We start from the raw sequence: 17,674 nt of genomic DNA, 5'->3' as shown, positions 1-17,674 counted from the left end.
GGAAACAGCCGTCTGTCTTACATAATAAAAGAAAGAAAAGGCAGACACGTCAATATAAATATGATGTTTACCATGGCCGCGGCTTCGATAAAGTGGAGGACCTTCGCCATCCTGGGCAGTCTAACAGTTGGTACTCGGATATGAGTGCCACTGGAATGCAAACAACCAATGGGAGCTGCTACGTGTGTACATTGATACCACATGCATTTGGGGCGCCCAAGGTTTTAGTACCTCAAGAAATACCACCTTGCACTATATAGGATAAAAAGTACCTTTCAGGTGGCCACAGTAAAATTGCAGCTGCTGCCACCAGATGAGAGAAAATGCAAAAAAGGATCAACAGCACGCTATGCTTTAAAGAACCATTCATGGCTGTACAAGGCACAACCTTTGCAGAAAACAAGTGGCAAGAATCAACATTCATGTGTAATACCGAAGGGCTCTGTGGCCTTACTGACAATAAATTGGACTTTGTAGATAGGACATGCGCCCAAACATGGGCAGACCACATCACAAAATTAACATGGATCACTACCCTTAAAAAACCAATCAAGGTGCAGCGAGCAGAAAAATATGAACTGTGTTTCTATGGTGAAGGAAAAGTGTCCATGGGTTCTAACGAACACTGTAACAGAAGCATCATCATCCCAGATCTCCGGAAAGGTACTGCAGCATTAATGGACTATTACTTGGTTTTGGCGGCAAAAAGCGTACCTGCACCTCCCACCACCATGGAGGGGCTACTTTCGGATACTATCAGCAGAAGAGAGGCATGTCACCTGTTCCAGAAAGGCACTCCTCAAACTACTTGCACAAAGTTCATCTGACCTGCTTGCACACATCCCAGATGAATACAAACTTTTCAACTCAGCAGAGACATTTTTCGCATCTCTAGTGCCCAGTGTCCAGGCCCGCACAAATGCAAATTGGCTGCAGATCATCAGGTGGAAGCTCATCCAGCTAGCAAATGACACAGAAGAAGGATTCAATGTCATCAAAGTGGAACTGCAAGAACTTCAGCTCATGACAATGTAGAACCGGTAAGTCCTCGACCTCCTCACGGCCATGGAGGGAGGGGTTTGCAAAAAAGATCAGGAGTTCATGTTGCACATTCGTACCTTCTGCCGATGCTGAAAATGGAACACTATCACATGTAATTGCAGCAGTGCATGAACTCGGTGTGAAAATGGAAAAGGAAGCGGAGGTGCAAGAGGCGCTGGCACTCAATGGCGTAAAACTGGGTACCCTCATGGCTTGGAACAATTATGAGGATGCTGATACCTATCATCGAGTTTTTCTAGCTCATTTTCTGTGTGTGCCAGCTAGGTCTCAGATGCTGCGCAAAAGTGGTACCTAATAGTGCAATGATGATGATGACAATTGGAATAGAGTGGATAAAAAGGGGCCCCATGAGACACAGGAAGCCCAAATGCAAACAGGAGAAAGTGACACGCCCAAATATTGCATGGTAGTAATTTACCACACTAGAAATGAAGTAGATGCCTGTTATTATACAACTATTGCTCAACTCGCAAAGCTAAGAAATGTAAGGAGGTGTGGGTAGATCTGGTGGGTGATGGGGGATGTATATACATGAATTGTACTCCAGAACATTATGCACAACGTGGAGAAAGTTTAAGAGAAGTGTGTGTAGAGCATGGATGCCTGGGAAGAGGCAGAGAGAAGGGCCCATGAACGTAGAAATAATAGGGGAGGGTATTTGTTACTTTAGGAGTAACGAAAGGGGGAAATGTTGAGAAGGAAATTATCCTAACCCACCACCCTATCTACATCCACAGTAAATAAATAACATGTAAACCAAGGGGGAGACACTCCCGTCCCCACAGTAGGTACACGTAAGATATAACATAAACAATCACACAAATAACATCATCTATGTCTCTATAACAGGACACCATTTTGTACTAGACCAGGTGCCATCTTTTCACAAGGCCTGAAAAACCATCTCTCTGTAGACCCGCAGCCTTCCCCTCCCCGGCTTCTCACACAGAGGGACCATGCCACCTGCATCCCAGGCCAGCTCTACACAAGCCTTGTTCCCACAGAAGTCCAGGCGTTTGTTGTTACAAATCTTTAGTATCTCATCCGAAAGAATGTGTTCTGCCGAGAGCGTGAGACAGGGACAGGCCTCAGCCCAAGTGCCCATTCATCTCCACTAAACTGCCCGTGCCCTCTCAACCATCACCCTGCCAGGCCAGGGTCCACCAGCTGACCCCCCCAATCCCTTTCATGCTGATACACATCTGACCCCTCACTCTGACCTTTCCAGGACACCCACCACAGATCTAATCCTGGCAGCAGTATATTCTTCCAAAAGCAACACATCTCTGTTTGTATCATGAGGCACCAGGGAGGGTGGACTGTAGATCAAGCCCCCAGCGGGAGACACCTGGTGCGGGAACTGCGGTATCAAAGAAACCCCTGAATGTGAAGGTCGGCATGCCGGTATATTATTCTGTCTCTCTTGTTTAGCTTAGATAGTATTGTAACGCCTCTTCGCCCTGACCTTCACCACGGAGATGAGCCCAGCTGACCACGTACACCATGATCAACTGGAAAGCAACAACCAATGGAGCCCAGGCATCCCATATGGAGCTGGGTTTAGTATATGTCTCCAGCCAATCAACTATGCTGAATGTGTTACCTATGTATTTCCTCATTTCTGATGCTTGGTGCCTTTTTAATATGCTGCCCTTGTAATTTTTGGCAGAACGCTGTCAGGCAGCAGAGTTCTTTGCTGGCATTTTGAATTATTATATACACTTTGTTTCCCTTGCAATCTATCTCTTGGTCTTGTTCCCTGATGGGATTTGTAGTTTTTTAGACACGTGCTGAGGACGGTGCCTTCAAACCCATGACCCTTAACTTAATCTTCCCTAACCGTGTGGCGGGGGGACGCCCCGACCACCCATGTCCAACTACCGCTAGTCCACAGAGGAAACTTAGGTAGGTAAGGACCCAACACAGGATGGGCAGGGAGGGACCAGAATCCTCTAACCTAAACATCGCCACCCCCAGAGTGGAGGAACACGCCTGCATCAGCCAGGTACACATACCACTAGAGTAACACAGAGGAAAACTGCCACTCCTCAACATGCTGCCAACTATGCAGACAAACTACAATACCAAACACACAGGATTATCATAGATGTTGAGCACAGAAAAACAAAGACAGAGAGGTAAGGAAAACCTGCTAACCCAACTCTAAAACATCAACTTTCCGCATACACTTCTCATACAGAAACTCACACAACCACCGCTCTGCACATAAATCCCCACGTACTTCACCACACTGCAGCAACAGACCAACAACACACACTCACGCACAACAGCACATGGGAATTTGCACTGACACAAAAACCACACTTAAGCTCAGCGAACGCTGCACACCGAACTGAAGCTGCCAACAGGATATCACAACTCTCACTCTCCTATTCCCACTACACCCTACTAACCCCCCAAATGCCGTCTTTTTTATCACACACCCCTTTTCAGATCTGCCATAGCACCTGGGGACCATCCAGTGGTGACGGTGCGCAGTACAAATACCTTAAACATTAACATCTTACATCAACACCAACAATCTTCTCCTGACCTACCAGACTTCCACCATTTGGAAGACAATGCTCTCCACATTCTCTATGATGCCACAACTACCTCCTGGTGCTCCTCGATCTCACTGCATCCTTCGACACAGTGAATCACCAAGCCCTCATCTCCATATTACACAACCACATGGGAATCAGTGACACTGTCCTACTGTGGTTCACCACATATATAGAATGCCTCCATCCGTTTGTTCATTTAGCCCACTTTTGGAGCTGTCTATTTCCAGACAGGCTGCAGTTCCTGAATTGTGGCCTGTCAGGATATAACGCATGTTCTAATTGGGCATTACCCAGTGAGTAAGAAGTAAGGAGTGTTATGGAGTGTTGAGGTCGGTACTGGAAGTATATGTAGGATGTGTATGCAGAGGAAGCAAGAACAGAACAGACATGGTGGGAGTGTCCCCACATTAGGGGAGGGAACGGAGGAGAAGCCGGCTGTAGACAGTGTCTTGTTGCAATGGAAAATCAGGGCCTGGGAGCATAGACTTCAGCAAACCCAGCCTGCAACAAGACAACATGGAATTCAGTTGTCCAACTGGACACCGCAACATCGCCCTCGCATGCCTATCGCCTGTGGAGTCTCACAAGGATCCATCCTCTCAACCTTGGCTCTTCAACCTCTAAATGCCATCTTTGGGATCCTCCTTTCCAGCCACAACATCTACATCCGGTAATGTGCAGACATACTCTATCTCAAAATCTCTTCCATCAAAGACATCCACACACTCAGAGCCTGCCTCTTCTTGAAACAAACCTGGATGGTCAGTGCATACCTCAATCTCAATCCCACAAAGAAATACATTCCCCTTCTCTCCATTAACACCGAACACACTCATATCCAGAACTAGACCTGGCTGTCCACCATGAGCCTACTTCTGACACTGAAGCCAAGTCCCTGGGATTCCACATTGACAGCCATCTCTCCTTCCAAATGCACATAGCAAAGATAATACAGACCGCTATGTTCCAAATCTCTCTTTTGTGGAAAATCAAGTCTTTCCTTCAAGACAATAACTTCAGATCTACAGTAAAAGCCCTCGTCCTTTGTCACCTGGAAAGTGGAAATGCCCTATTCACCGGCCTACCCACCTTCACCCTGGCACCAATGAAAAGCACCACCTGCCAACCCCACTATTGCTTAATTCTAGCCACTTGTATTACCTGTTGCTTAATTTGATTAATTTCATATTGCGTAATTTGTAATTAATTTTGTGTTGCTGTAACTTGTGCCCCTTACCAGTTTTACTATTAACTCTTTGTTGTACAGCACTCAATAAATGCCCAACAAAAATAAATAAGTGATATAACCTTGGAAGAAGAGGTTACTTTTGATAGTGAATCTGAGTGATTGGCATGGTTCGATACATGCTGTAACTCCAACTTCATGTGCTTTGGCATTGTGAGGGCTGAAGAGGGCTCATACTCTTATTGATGTCATAAAAAGCGAGGAGAGTTAGTGTTAGCGAACAGTGATTGTGATGCGCTTCTGGTTGAACACATATCTGAAGATGGCTTCCGAGTATTTTGTATTCTCTGAATCCCAGCCCGAGATATTCTCTATACCCCAGGCCGAGATCATCTGTTCCAGTGCAGCTCTTACTACAAGTGCCTAAAGAGTTAAATAAAGTGTCAGATGCCCTTTGAAGGCTAGAATTATGCCAAGGTTTCCAATCAGTCAGGCACCATTAGAGGACATTTGAAACAACGGCAATTACCTGTCTGGATGGTGGACGTTGTTTCTGCCTGAACCGAACCTTCTTAGAGTAATTACTACAGAGGTATTATGATCAACTGATGCTTTTCCTGTTGCTAATGAGTCGGTAAGCATCAAGAGAGAGTATATTAAGGCTGTTTTGTGCAGCCTCCTAGTGCCCCACTAGAAGATAAGGGACACTGCAATAGGCCATACTAACAGCACATTTAGCCCTATTGCAAGCAGTGTCAACTGAGGCTGGAAGTTCAGGTTGAATACGCGTGGGTGATTGTTCTACCTCCTGCTCCATTCATTGGGGCGCCATCCCAAGCAGCTCCAATTCAGGTAGTGCTTGAAAATGGGCCCGCTAGGAACAAAGAGGACATGTTAGGATAAAACCCTTCCAATATTGTGGATGGGCTTTTCTGCTGGAGCCCTCCAAGCCTGCCCTATCATGCTGATGACATCGGGAGACTGGCCTTGTTGGGCTCTTGTGTCATTTGCTGTGTGCTGGCCTATGCTGCTTATTCTGTTGTTATGCGTTCCTTGTTGTCTTACAAAAATGTGTGTAATGTCTAGTGTTGGATATGTCGAAAAGCTGTTAGAACTGTCAAGGAGAGAAGAAAATTCAATACCTTAAGGTGCCACTATAGGCGCAGGCCAGAAAAACACCTGGCACTCCGGGATATTGCTCGAAGAGTTCCAGGACCAGGAAAGGCATGTACTGCAAAGAAACACAGACAACAATTAGGCTTTTGTGATGCATATTCAGGCTTTTTTGGGTGCTAGCTTATAGCCTAAAACATCTGGAAGGCCGCAGATTGCAGACCAATAGAGTAAGTATGCTAGCTGTAAGGAAGAAATTCCTCTTGGGGTCCAGATCCCCCATAGGGTACATTATGTGGCACAATAGACAACAAATACAAACTAGGCTCAACATGCGCGAATCAAAACAATATCCAAAAGGCTGTATCTGTAGTCACTTATGGAAGATGACTTGAACACTAGTAGTAATAGATTTCAGGATTACTTTTACAAGGATACGCCGGCCTAACCACCCCTTAGCGTGTACATAGCAAAGGGTACCTGTAAAGTCTTCACAGCCTTTTCTGCTCCATAGACTTCATGATGTTAATAGCAACATCACAGCTCACAGTGGGGCAGTGCTAGGAGTAGCTGTGAATCGGCCTATTGGCAAGTGATACACACATTGACATTCAGGGGAAAGTCTTTATCCCTTAAAGTTCAGGCACCTTATTTTATGGAGCATTTTACATTTATTTATTTAGACATATTTATTTTTGGGGAATGTCGGTATCATGTATCCATATGTATTCTTTTAACAAGTCTCCACATTTATTGAAATAAAATATTTACCCCGGTGCTTGGAAGGTGGGTTACATTTTTTACTTCAATGCAAATGGCAATATTTACTGTTATCATAACATCTTCTTATGTAGTTGTTGATGTCAGATGTGTTCCGTTTTAAAAGGTGTAATTTATACCCAATAATTAAACCCACTGAAACAACACTTTTAGCAGCAACCCAAAGCACACTGGGTCCACAGGCCATGGCCTCCCAAGCAAATCTCTGGTTCTTGCTTTTGAGACTGGGACATCAATTTCGGGTTGCAGGCGAGCAGTTACTAAACCGGGTAGGTCCTTTGTAACCCTTTGCATTATCTGCCTCTGCAAGCCCTGCTTCAGAGATTGCAGAGGCAGTATAAACCAAAAGTAAAGAGGAATCAGATAAGATCCCTCATTACTTTCCACTGTTCCCACCCCATGTCCGTCTCGCAACCCCTCAGCAGCCTCGTGTTATCAGCAACAGAGTTTACCTGTGGAGCCTTGCAAGAATGCGGAGGGAAGAGGTAAGGTCTGTCTCCCCAAGAAGCCACTCCGCCACCTGAACGAGGTAACAAGTACGGAATAGGTTACCTTGGGAGCCCTGGACCCAAACAGGTGGAGAACCCAATTTGGAGAAAGAAACCTCCAGAGAAGAGACAGGAGCGCTGGCAGCAAAGGTCTTCTGAAGGGTCTTCTCAGTCTAGAACAGGAAGATTTTTGAGCCAGTTGTAGACTTCTAACTTTTCAAAGAGGAGAACGAGGAGGAGTATCAGGAGGTTTTAAGAGCGCTTGGAAACAGCATAGAGAAAACAGAGCAAGACAATAGACTGGGAGCATTAGCGGGACCAGGAAGGAAGAAAATGTATACCAGGAGAAGGAAATGGCAGCATCAGTGCAACAGGAGATTCTAGTTGTGACGCATCACTTACCCAACGCAGTCCTCTTTTGAGAAACCAGCATTTGGGTAAGGGAAGGGACAGTCGCATCCCGACCGTCATGACATCTGGACACTGACATGCGGTGCCATTTTAGAACAGGCTTGAATGCCCTCCAACGTTGCCATGATGATGTAAATGTCACGAAGGATCGAACTCAGGAGTACCAGTGAGCAACTCTAACATCATGCCCCCTAACAGACCTCGTGTTAACATGTTTCCATGGAAAACATTGATGTAATCGTCTCAGGACAAGGCACGTTCAATACACAAGTGTTTACGTACTGCTGCCCAAAATGTAGACGTTTATTGTGGGCCTTGATCAGACATAATGATGTCAGGTAGACGGTGACATTGAAAGATATCTGTTAGGAATATGAGACACATTTCTTCTGCTAAAGGTATCCTTTTCAGTGGTGAAAAGTGAGTCAATTTGGAAAAAGAGGAGATGGTATCCATGATCGGTGTACGCTCGTTGGATTTAGGTAAATCTACTATGAAATCGGTATATATCCTATATTGTTTATTTATTGTTTGCTTGTTAGGTGCTTATACAGGAAATACATTCTGTTATAAAGCGCCCACAGGGCAGCAGGGAGGGAACATGGCATAGCAATACATATAAATACACACACACAAAAATAATCCAGTGGGGGAAGGGACGGGCGACCCTACCATGCTTGTGGGTATTCAGAACGTGCAAGTGCAGCGAGGAAGATGGCAGTGGGGTAGGTGCTGTGGTGTCCCTGCTCTAGGGTGAGCGTCAGAAAAAGTGCAAGGTATGGTAAGTGCTATGGCGGGCAGGAGCCGCGTTGGATGGAAAGTGTGAATCTCCCGTGTGGAGGGTGTGCCGAGGCAAGTGGTGAAGGAAGACAGAAGCTGGGAAGATTCAGTGTGAATGGTCAGAGGCCCCGAGGATGCAGAAGGGTCCAAGACACCAAGCACAGCAACTGTGAGATTAGCAGAGGAAGGAAGAAGGAAAGGAGGAGGAAAAGAGGAGAGTCTTGAGGTGCTTTCGGAATTTAAAAAGGTCCTACTCAAGGCGCAGAGGGAGGGGGAGGCTATTCCAAAGGAGGGATACAGCTGAGGAAAGCAGGCGGCCTCCTGCTCTCTGTTTAGCAATGCGCTTTACACACAGTGAGTTGGAGCCAGAGGAGCGTAGTATGGGGTGCATTTAAAGGGCCCAAATAGAAGTCCCTTTCACATGAATAGCAAGATTTTAAACACTGAAACAAAAACAGCCTGGCATTTGTTTATGTTTTTCAAGTAAAGTTAAAGAGTCATGTGGAACGGGTCCATTACCAATAGATAAGCAGCATTTTAATTTACAAAGGAAGGAGGAATCAAAGATCCCTGTCACATGGAAAACAGGATTTTTAAACATTGAAAACAAAAACGGCCTGCACGTGTGTGCATATAAAACGGTTTTAAAAGTAAAAGTGAAAAAATATCACTGCGCACTGCAAAATGTCCAGAAAACAAAACATGATGTGTGGGTTGACCAAAAGCAATGTATATTATGTTTCACAGGAAAAAATATATGGGTGGTAGCTTTCTTTTTTGTTAACGGAGGGCCGGTTTCTAGAAAGCAAGGTCAATATATAGAAACAAAGAGAATGGAAACCAGGCTACCCCTTCCTTTTGAACATACAAAGGGGGAACCCTAGTGAGAGCTAGTAATTATTCAAACTAGCTGTTGAGAGTCACACTCGTAATCATACAGGTAAAACAAACTTTAACTTAAGATATATAACATGTTAAAACATATTAAAACACAAACAACAGGAGGCTTAACACAGAATAGCTTAATGTGTAGTAACAGATTGCAAACACATTTCTACTGTCTACTTGACATTAGAAATGTCAATTTTTGATCAGATACTTGACAGTAGAAATGTGTTTGCAATCTGTTACTACGCATTAAGCTATTCTGTGTTAAGCCTCATGTGATATGACACAATTAGCTAACAACAGTGACTCTGTTGTCCTTTTTTCTGTTGTTTGTGTTTTAATATGGTTTAACATGCTAGGGGACCACTCTGGTGGTGATAGTGCGCGGTATAAACATCCTTTAACATTAACATTAACATATCTTAAATTAAAGTTTGTTTTACGTGTATGATTACGAGTGTGACTCTCAACAGCTAGTTTGAATAATTACTAGCTCTCACTAGCGTTCCCCCTTTGTGCGTTCAAAAGGAAGGGGTAGCCTGGTTTCCATTCTCTTTGTTTCTATATTATGTTTCACCTACAAAACTCCAGTGACATTTGAAGAGCCACTTTGTCTTCATGGAAAATGTCAGCCCAAGGCAGACCCTTTTGCTGGCTGTGGGCAAAACTTCACAAAGGAAAACTCCCATTCTCAGCCTGGATGTCGCATCTCCCATCTAATGACCAAGCGCAATAAAAATGTCCTGCTAAAGGCGTCGAAATTCAGTGTTCTCCCAAACCTGCTGGCTCTGAAAGCAAAAGTTACCCTTGGCTGGAGCATGACTAATATGTGTGAAAAGGGGGGCGGCCACTTCAAAGAGCAAGCTTCCCACACAAAGGAGATTGATTTAAAAAAAAAAAATATGGACACAGGCTAACCCAGTGAAAACAAATGACCGGAAGCAGGAGCAGGACCCTTTGTCCCACATGAAGATTCACAATTGATTTAAAAGCACTATTATCATATAGGCCTTTTTCTCAGCCATCATAAGGCGGATGCATTTGATCCATGAGCCTTTTTTTATGTAATTTCAAGGCAATTATGGGGGGATATAAAATGTATCTACCTGTGACTCCAACTGTAATGGCCAGAACCAGGTTTCTGGCTGATCTCATCATGTTCCAAATATGAGACTTGTTGAGCGGGTGGAAAATTTAATTAGGTATATATTCATAACGGTGTCCAGCCAAAGGATCGAAAAAAAAGGATCGAATGCCCTTTTTTTCGAAACCAAAAGGACCAAAAAAAAAGGGTTGAATGCTTTTTTTATTTATTTATTTATATATTATTTAGTTTAGTATACAAAAAAAAGTTTTCTTTAAAAAAGAAAATGGGAGTTTGGGGGGTCCTTTTGGTGTCGAAAAAAAGGTATTTGATCCTTTTGTTTTAGATCCTATCACCTATAACCATTCACAACTGTTATGCTTTTTATGGAAGTGGCAGAAAGGTGCCACATGGCCATGCTACATGATAAGGACTTGGTGGTCGACTTATCTAATTCCCCATGATTAGCGGGAACAGAAAACATGTTTAGTCTGGCAGTTGCTAGTAAAATTTTGAAATTGTGTTACATAACTAGTTTTTGCCAAACAGGTGAAAGGAGAACAAAGGGGCGGTTACAAATGGCAATTGCCATATGTTGCTCCAGACCACTAGACCAATCCTGACTTGGAGACTGGGCTAGGAGGAGAGAGAAGGATAACTGTCCAATCCTAGTGGCAGGGATAATTGCAGGGTACTTCCCCAAGATTGTAAAATTGGTGGTGTCATCGCTGCTATATAAGGGGGACTGCACTAGGACAGGGGACAGAAAAAAGAGAAAGACAGAAGGACAGAGAGAAGAGACAGACCAGCAGGAAGTCTGCTGAGCCTTACCATCTGAAAGCTGTAAGAAGATACCAGAGGAGACTACTGAGAGTGCATCTGCGTGGAAGCTGTCTATATCTGGGAAGACCTCAAAGCTGACTGGGTCCTATGGTGGAGAGTGGATGCCATCATTGAGAGTGGCATGACCAGACCGCTGCACTATCTTTCCAGAGTGTCTTGAGATGCAGCTGGCTTTCCTGAACCTTAAACAGAGGCTTGCTATGTAAGTAGAACTGAGCCTGGAAACCAACACGTGGGGGAGTCTGCTTGCCTTGAATACTTTTCCTTTATAGTGGATGTTGGTGCAAAACTGTGTAGAACCTTGGCCCATGTAACCAAAAATATTAATATAATGAATTCCCGATTTGGCAGAACACGGGGTGAATTTTGTTAAAATTTGAAATTAACAAAGCTCACTTCCCAGCATGCACTGAAAACTATAGCCTATAATTTAATTGGGTAATCCTTGTTGTCCAGCTGACCCTGTTTCAAGTTTTCTTCCATGGGAAACAGGATGATCACCCTGCTAAAGGGAACCAGAGCATCAGGAACAAGCTTGATACCACTGTCATCTCATCTGTGTGCAGGTAGTGTCTTCTCCTCTATCGCCCAATTTCCATTACTCCCTTTTTTGGGTAAACTCCTTGAAAAGCTGGCCATCTCTCAGCAAAATCTCCATTCCGATTCTGTCGGGTCTCTCCATTATCACCAATCTGGCTTCATAGCTGCCAGAAGCACGGAAACCTTGACTCTAACACTCCCTCTGTCCTCATCCTACTTAATCTCTCCTCTGCTTTCGACACGGTCAACCATACCACCCTGCTCAACCGTCTCCGTGACAACCTGGGTATCACCGATCAGGCTCTGGCCTGGCTGACCTCTTTCCTCTCTGATCGACCCTCTGAGGTACAACTTGAGTCCTTCCTATCTTCTATCTCCCTTTCAACTGTGGTGTTCCCCAGGGGTCTAACCTCTCACCCTGGCTTTTCAACCAATACCTGGCAACTCTCGTCTACTGCATTTCCATTTTCTGCTCAAATTTCCAGTGCTATGCTGATGACACCCAACTCATTTTCAGGATTTCTTCAGCCACCTCCTCTCCTTCCCTCATCTCCAATTGCCTAATTGCCATTCAAAATTGGTGTGCCGCCAATGATCTTTGTCTAAATGCCAACAAGGCTGAGATCCTCCGCATAGGTACACCTTCACCTTCCTTTCCCTGACTCTCTGGCCGGCCTCCCTTGGCCCTCCTCCTACCCCTACATGCAAGGCCAAAAACCTTGGGGTCATCTTTGACTCCACACTTCCCTTCTCCGTACACATCTCTGACATCTCTAAAAAGTCAAACTTCTTACTGCACCTCCCTTAGAGGTACTCTGCCTTTCTTCTCCTTCTCTCAGAAGCCTACTGTCTCCCAAACTCTGATTCTTTCTAGGTTGGACTACTGTAACAGCCTCTTTCTAAATCTACCTGCCTCCACTCTTTCCGCCCTTTACAACTAATCCAGACCAGGACTGTGAGATTTGCCTTGGCCTCAAGCCCTGGGATCGTATCTCTCCAGCTCTGAAATCCCTCCCTTGGTTCCCAATGGATGCAAGGATTACATTTAAAACCCTCTGCATTCTTCAGAAGGCTTTTTGGGGCCTGGGTCCAAAATACCTTCAACTTTCCCTCTGTAAATTCCTCCCCTCTGGAGCGCTTCGCTCTTCTATTTCTAACTCCCTCAGGGTCAGGAGTTTTTCAAAGAAACGAGCTGGGATAGATTTCTGTCTTTGGCTGGGGCCTCCCTTTGGAACAGCCTCCCTGCCACCTTGAAACTTGAGGAGAACCATCTCCTGTTCTGGAAGCACCTCAAGACCTTCCTCTTCCCTTCTGCCCTTGTCCCTTTTCTCCCCTGCTGATCTGTTTTCTCCCAGGCACTGTGCACCTGGCCACCCTCTGTCCTTCGGGCCCGGTAACCTGCTCTCCCTGCCATCCTCCTGCACTGCCTCCGGGCCTCCCCTTGCACTGGGGTCTGTATCTGTACCCATACAGTCCCCCACTCACTTCTCTTCTGCACATATCAGATGTACCCTATCTGCTTAACCCAGCACTTGCCACTTGCTAGCTGCACTACCACCTATATTTATTTATTTATTTCACTTATTTATTTATTCTGTTCTCTCCTCTGTTCCACACTTTCTACCTCTCCCCCCTCCGATGCACTTTCACCCTTTTCCCTTTCCCAGGCACTTGCGCATTCTTAATGTCACTGGGCCTAGTAAAACCGTTGTTTTTTGTTCTCCCCTGGTACCCTCCCTTTGCCTGGTCGCGCTCTGCAACACTTGTGTATGAGCACAATATGAATAAAATATCATATCATATTATATCCTCATTGGAAAGCACGTCTTGAAACTGTTGATATTTTTGGGTACCAGATTAGCAACTACTCTACTTTTTACGGGTCCTCCTAGTGAACCAGAAGCTCGCACAGGTGTAAGTGTGATGGGCTATGAATTTGGGGATGCATCTTGCTGTAGAGGAGGCGGCAAAAGCCTCTACCAGATCCACCCCTAACCTTCCTATATGTTGGGAACCAGAGTTAGCAACAAGGGCGACACCTGAAATGATGCCAATAAAACAAGCAGCCTTTGAACCAAAATACCCATTGAGGAAGCCATTCTTTATGTACCCACGAAGAATTGATAGCCGCTTAGGAAAGATCCCTGAAGAACGAGAGAAAATGAATGAAAGTGCAGACTGGTGACGTTACAAAACGTAACGTGATACATTGACATGAGACAGCAGTGGAGAATGTAATGAGAACATATGGAACCAAATTATGAAGTAAAAGGATCGAGTAAACCTGTTACATGTAAAATGAAGATTACACGTGTGAAGAGCAGGGAAGAAAATGAAAGCCGTCTTACAATTGTACAAGGCCAGTAACGCAAGCAGACTAAGTGATCGCAGAAGCTAGCTATATGTAGTATATAGATTGTAGGCGGTGCCGCCAAAGGTATATATGAAGCATAAGAAATTTGGATGTTCCACATCGTGTTTTTAGCAAACTGGGATCCCATGGACAGAAAGTCTGAAAGTGTGTCACAGTTGATAAACAGTAGTTGAGGAGCAAGAAAGAGTCAAGGAGGCTTGCCTGGCCCAGTGTCAAGGAAGGCCAGGGCAGCCGAGAACTGGTTGTCTATTCAAAGGATACAATTAATACAAGAGAAAGCCAAGTTCCTGCCAAGGTGCAGCTGAGAGACAATGAGTGCCAAGTTTTATTTGTTTTAATACCATCTAACATTGAATTGAAGCTTGAAACGTGGTTGTCAGTCATGTGACCTCGATGGAAATAGACTCAAGCAGATGACATTGAGGCAAGCAGATGTGAGTATACCCATATTCCATAATATTCCCAGGAGTTGTGAAGGCTACAAGGCCATGTTCAAAGGCTAATTGAATGACAGAGAGTAAGAGTGATGATGGATGTCAGGCTAATTGGTTGGGAAGATATGGTCAAGACCACCCCATCAGCACCTGGGATACCCGCTTGTGCGCTGCTAGCCAGTGGAAAAGCCCAAGAATGGTATGAGTGTGCCAACCAATTATAGAAGGCCACGTATCAAAGAGCCCTATAGTTAGAGAACCAATACATCTTCGTATATTTTGTGACGACGTAGATGACTTGCACTAGAGGAGGGCTTTGTTGCCCACCTGACAGTAGAGACCCAATCACAACTTCAACCCCCATAGAAAGTATATGTAGATGTCCCTTGTTACCATACCACAGCCCCACATACGTTCTTATAGTTTGCCAGGTAGTTTGATGTCAATGATGACAATGTTTAGTATAAAAAGGTATTTTTTCATGTGATGCGTTGAGATTATGCTGTGTGACATCTGAGGATGTCCGTTGTACTTCCTGTTTTAGATAATTGTTATTAAAACAGCATACACCTTGCCAACTTCTTGAGTCAGCCTTATTATTGATGTTTGAGTAATTTCTGCATCCCCATCCTTCCTTTAAGAGCACCACCTCGTCTTAAAGAGCCCTTATCGGGTTCATTGCTGAGCCTAAAAATAGGGTCTTGGCTGTCCAGGTGATATCTGAATTTTGAAACTGCAATCAGGGAATCCCTAATATAACAGGAAAATGTGCGGCTGTAATCAAATCAAAAGTGATGTTTTTACTGTGGTGTTGGATTCTCAAATCCAATGGTACTGTGTGCTCCACAAATGGACTACGGCTTAAAGGTCTGCCATCGACACCTTCTACAGGCATGTCTATTTCTTTAGGTAGAAATGATATGCCGTTCTGATCCGCCCAAGACTTGCCCATGAATATGCTAGCAGTGGCGAAATTCACCATGGCTGTAGTTTTGATGGTAAGTTCAGGTTTTATATATTTATTTATTTTTATTTATTTATTATGTGATTCAGTTAAAACCAACTTTACACACAGTAACACAGTTAAACGATAGACAGAATAAAAGAACCATATCTAACAGAGATTAATTTCATACAATGTTATAAGAAATTTCAAAAAATGTATGACTGTAGGTAGCAGCCTATCATTACGATTGTTCAACATAGACCACAACAAATCTTCCCAGGTTAAAAATGGACGAATAGTAATATAGAATCTAAAATTCGCTACCCGGTGGACTGCTAAAATTGGACAGTCAATAATAAGGTGCTTCAAAGTTTCCACATACGGATTACAGCAGCGACAATGATGTTTGCTTACAGGCACTCCAGCGTGACCACTTACGACATCATTAGTAAGCAGGAGATTTAGTTAAACACGTAGCCAAAGGGTTGTAAGATAAAGAGAAGCATGTTGACATGGGTATTTCTGCAGAACAATCAGAGGCTTTTTTATCCAGAGAGAAATGGTCGAAAACTTTATAGGAACAAAGAATCTCCCTATTCTTAATCCAATCAGGCTCGTAAAGTAGCTTCTTCACCATAGCCCGATTACGCTCAAGGTCCTCCAAAGGAATACGGTTATCAGCCATTGTAGAATGCACTGAATTAACCCAATTTGCAAGACTCACACTATTACCCTGCTTAAGTAGGCTATTAAGTTGAAAAGCATTGTAAACTTAGGAGGAAACAAAATGGAGCGAAGAAGAGGCACTCTTCTCCAGTCGACCCCCATTGACAGTGAGGTGAGACCCAAGATGTGCTTGACAAAACAGAGTGCCACAAGGAAGCTTCAAAAATCTTTCCATCCTGTCTAGCCCAATCAAGGTTGACCTCCTTTACCTCAGCCCCATAAGATAATTTCGGCACCATCACCTGGTTTTACAATTTTAGGGCTGGTAACAATGAAAAGTAACCGTATTTCTTATCAATTACACTAAGTTGGGCAGCTGCTGAAATTGCTCCAAGTCTTAGTTCATCAGTTGCAGGTGACAGAGCTTGATTAGACCTAATAGTGACACCCAAATATTTAAATTCGGTCACTACTTGTAATCTTGTGCATTCAATATGCCAGCCAAAATTACAACTCCCAGATAAGATCTTTCTGTGATTAAAAATCAGGATTTTAGATTTTGGGACATCTAGCGCAAGACCCAAATCTCTAAAACATTTCTGGGCCTTCAGGAGAGACTTCTGCAAACCAACTGCTGTGTAAATGATCAAGACAAGGTCATCTGCATAGAGAAGATATTGGATGACCACCTGACCCAACCTTGGAGGATTGGCCCCTCGTCCCTCCAATGCAGCCCTAATGCCCAAGATGTATAAATTAAAAAGGAACGGGGCCAAAACACAACCTTGGCGCAAACCACGGTCAGCAGAAATCCATCTTGAATAGGTACCACACTTATCCAGCCTGACCTTAATGTTCAAATCCCTGTGCAAGAATTCCAACATAGAGAACAAGGCATCAGGGCAACAACACGACATCAGCATCCCCCATAGATTGTTGCGATCTACGTAAAGGCCTTGGATTTGTCGACAAAGGAAAGATTGATTGTCCTTTTGCTTTGGAAGGCCTGTTTTTTTAAAAAGAAGAATTAGGCAAATAAGAGCGGTATTCGTTCCATTGAGAAAGCCGGACTGATTACAGTCAAACTATTTAGCAGATGTCGCCCATTTTCCATAGCACGGAGTAAAAAGCTAGAGAAGATTTTATAAGATAAGAGGCACCCAGGAGGGAAATGGGGCAATATTTCACTGGATCAGCCCTGTCCCCCTTCTTGTGTATTAATATTACAAAAGCCTCTCTTCATGTATCCAGGCAAAGGGTCCGACCCCCCACATTGTGGAAGAGCTGTAATAAAACAGCTGCCCACAAGGGTGATGGGATTTAAGCGTCATATTGGACAAGCCATCTGGCCCCGGGGCATTAGAACACTTAGCGCTATTGATCGCCAACAAAATTCCCTCTAGATCAATGTCCAAAAGGGTCCAGACACCTTCAGCAAAAGAACCATTAGATTGAATCAGTAGGGGCCCCGTTATGGAGCCTCACACTTTAGAGAAGGGCTAGAGAGGTACT

At 44.2% G+C, this 17,674-nt stretch overlaps 1 protein-coding gene across 1 annotated transcript in view; it reads right to left on the bottom strand.

Moving 5' to 3' along the window:
* Positions 1–17,674, bottom strand: part of LOC138570121 (sodium/iodide cotransporter-like) — a 636,461-nt gene that overhangs the window by 293,441 nt on the left and 325,346 nt on the right. The window contains exon 8 of the mRNA XM_069648754.1: positions 5,958–6,046. Coding sequence (XP_069504855.1) covers positions 5,958–6,046 — 89 coding nt within the window. The remainder of the gene's footprint in view (positions 1–5,957; positions 6,047–17,674) is intronic.

The sequence above is a fragment of the Ambystoma mexicanum genome, chromosome 1p (genome assembly GCF_040938575.1).
Source record: "Ambystoma mexicanum isolate Mex_15411 chromosome 1p, UKY_AmexF1_1, whole genome shotgun sequence".
In the NCBI taxonomy this organism is placed as follows: domain Eukaryota; kingdom Metazoa; phylum Chordata; class Amphibia; order Caudata; family Ambystomatidae; genus Ambystoma; species Ambystoma mexicanum.
This window is presented reverse-complemented; position numbering and strand designations above follow the sequence as displayed.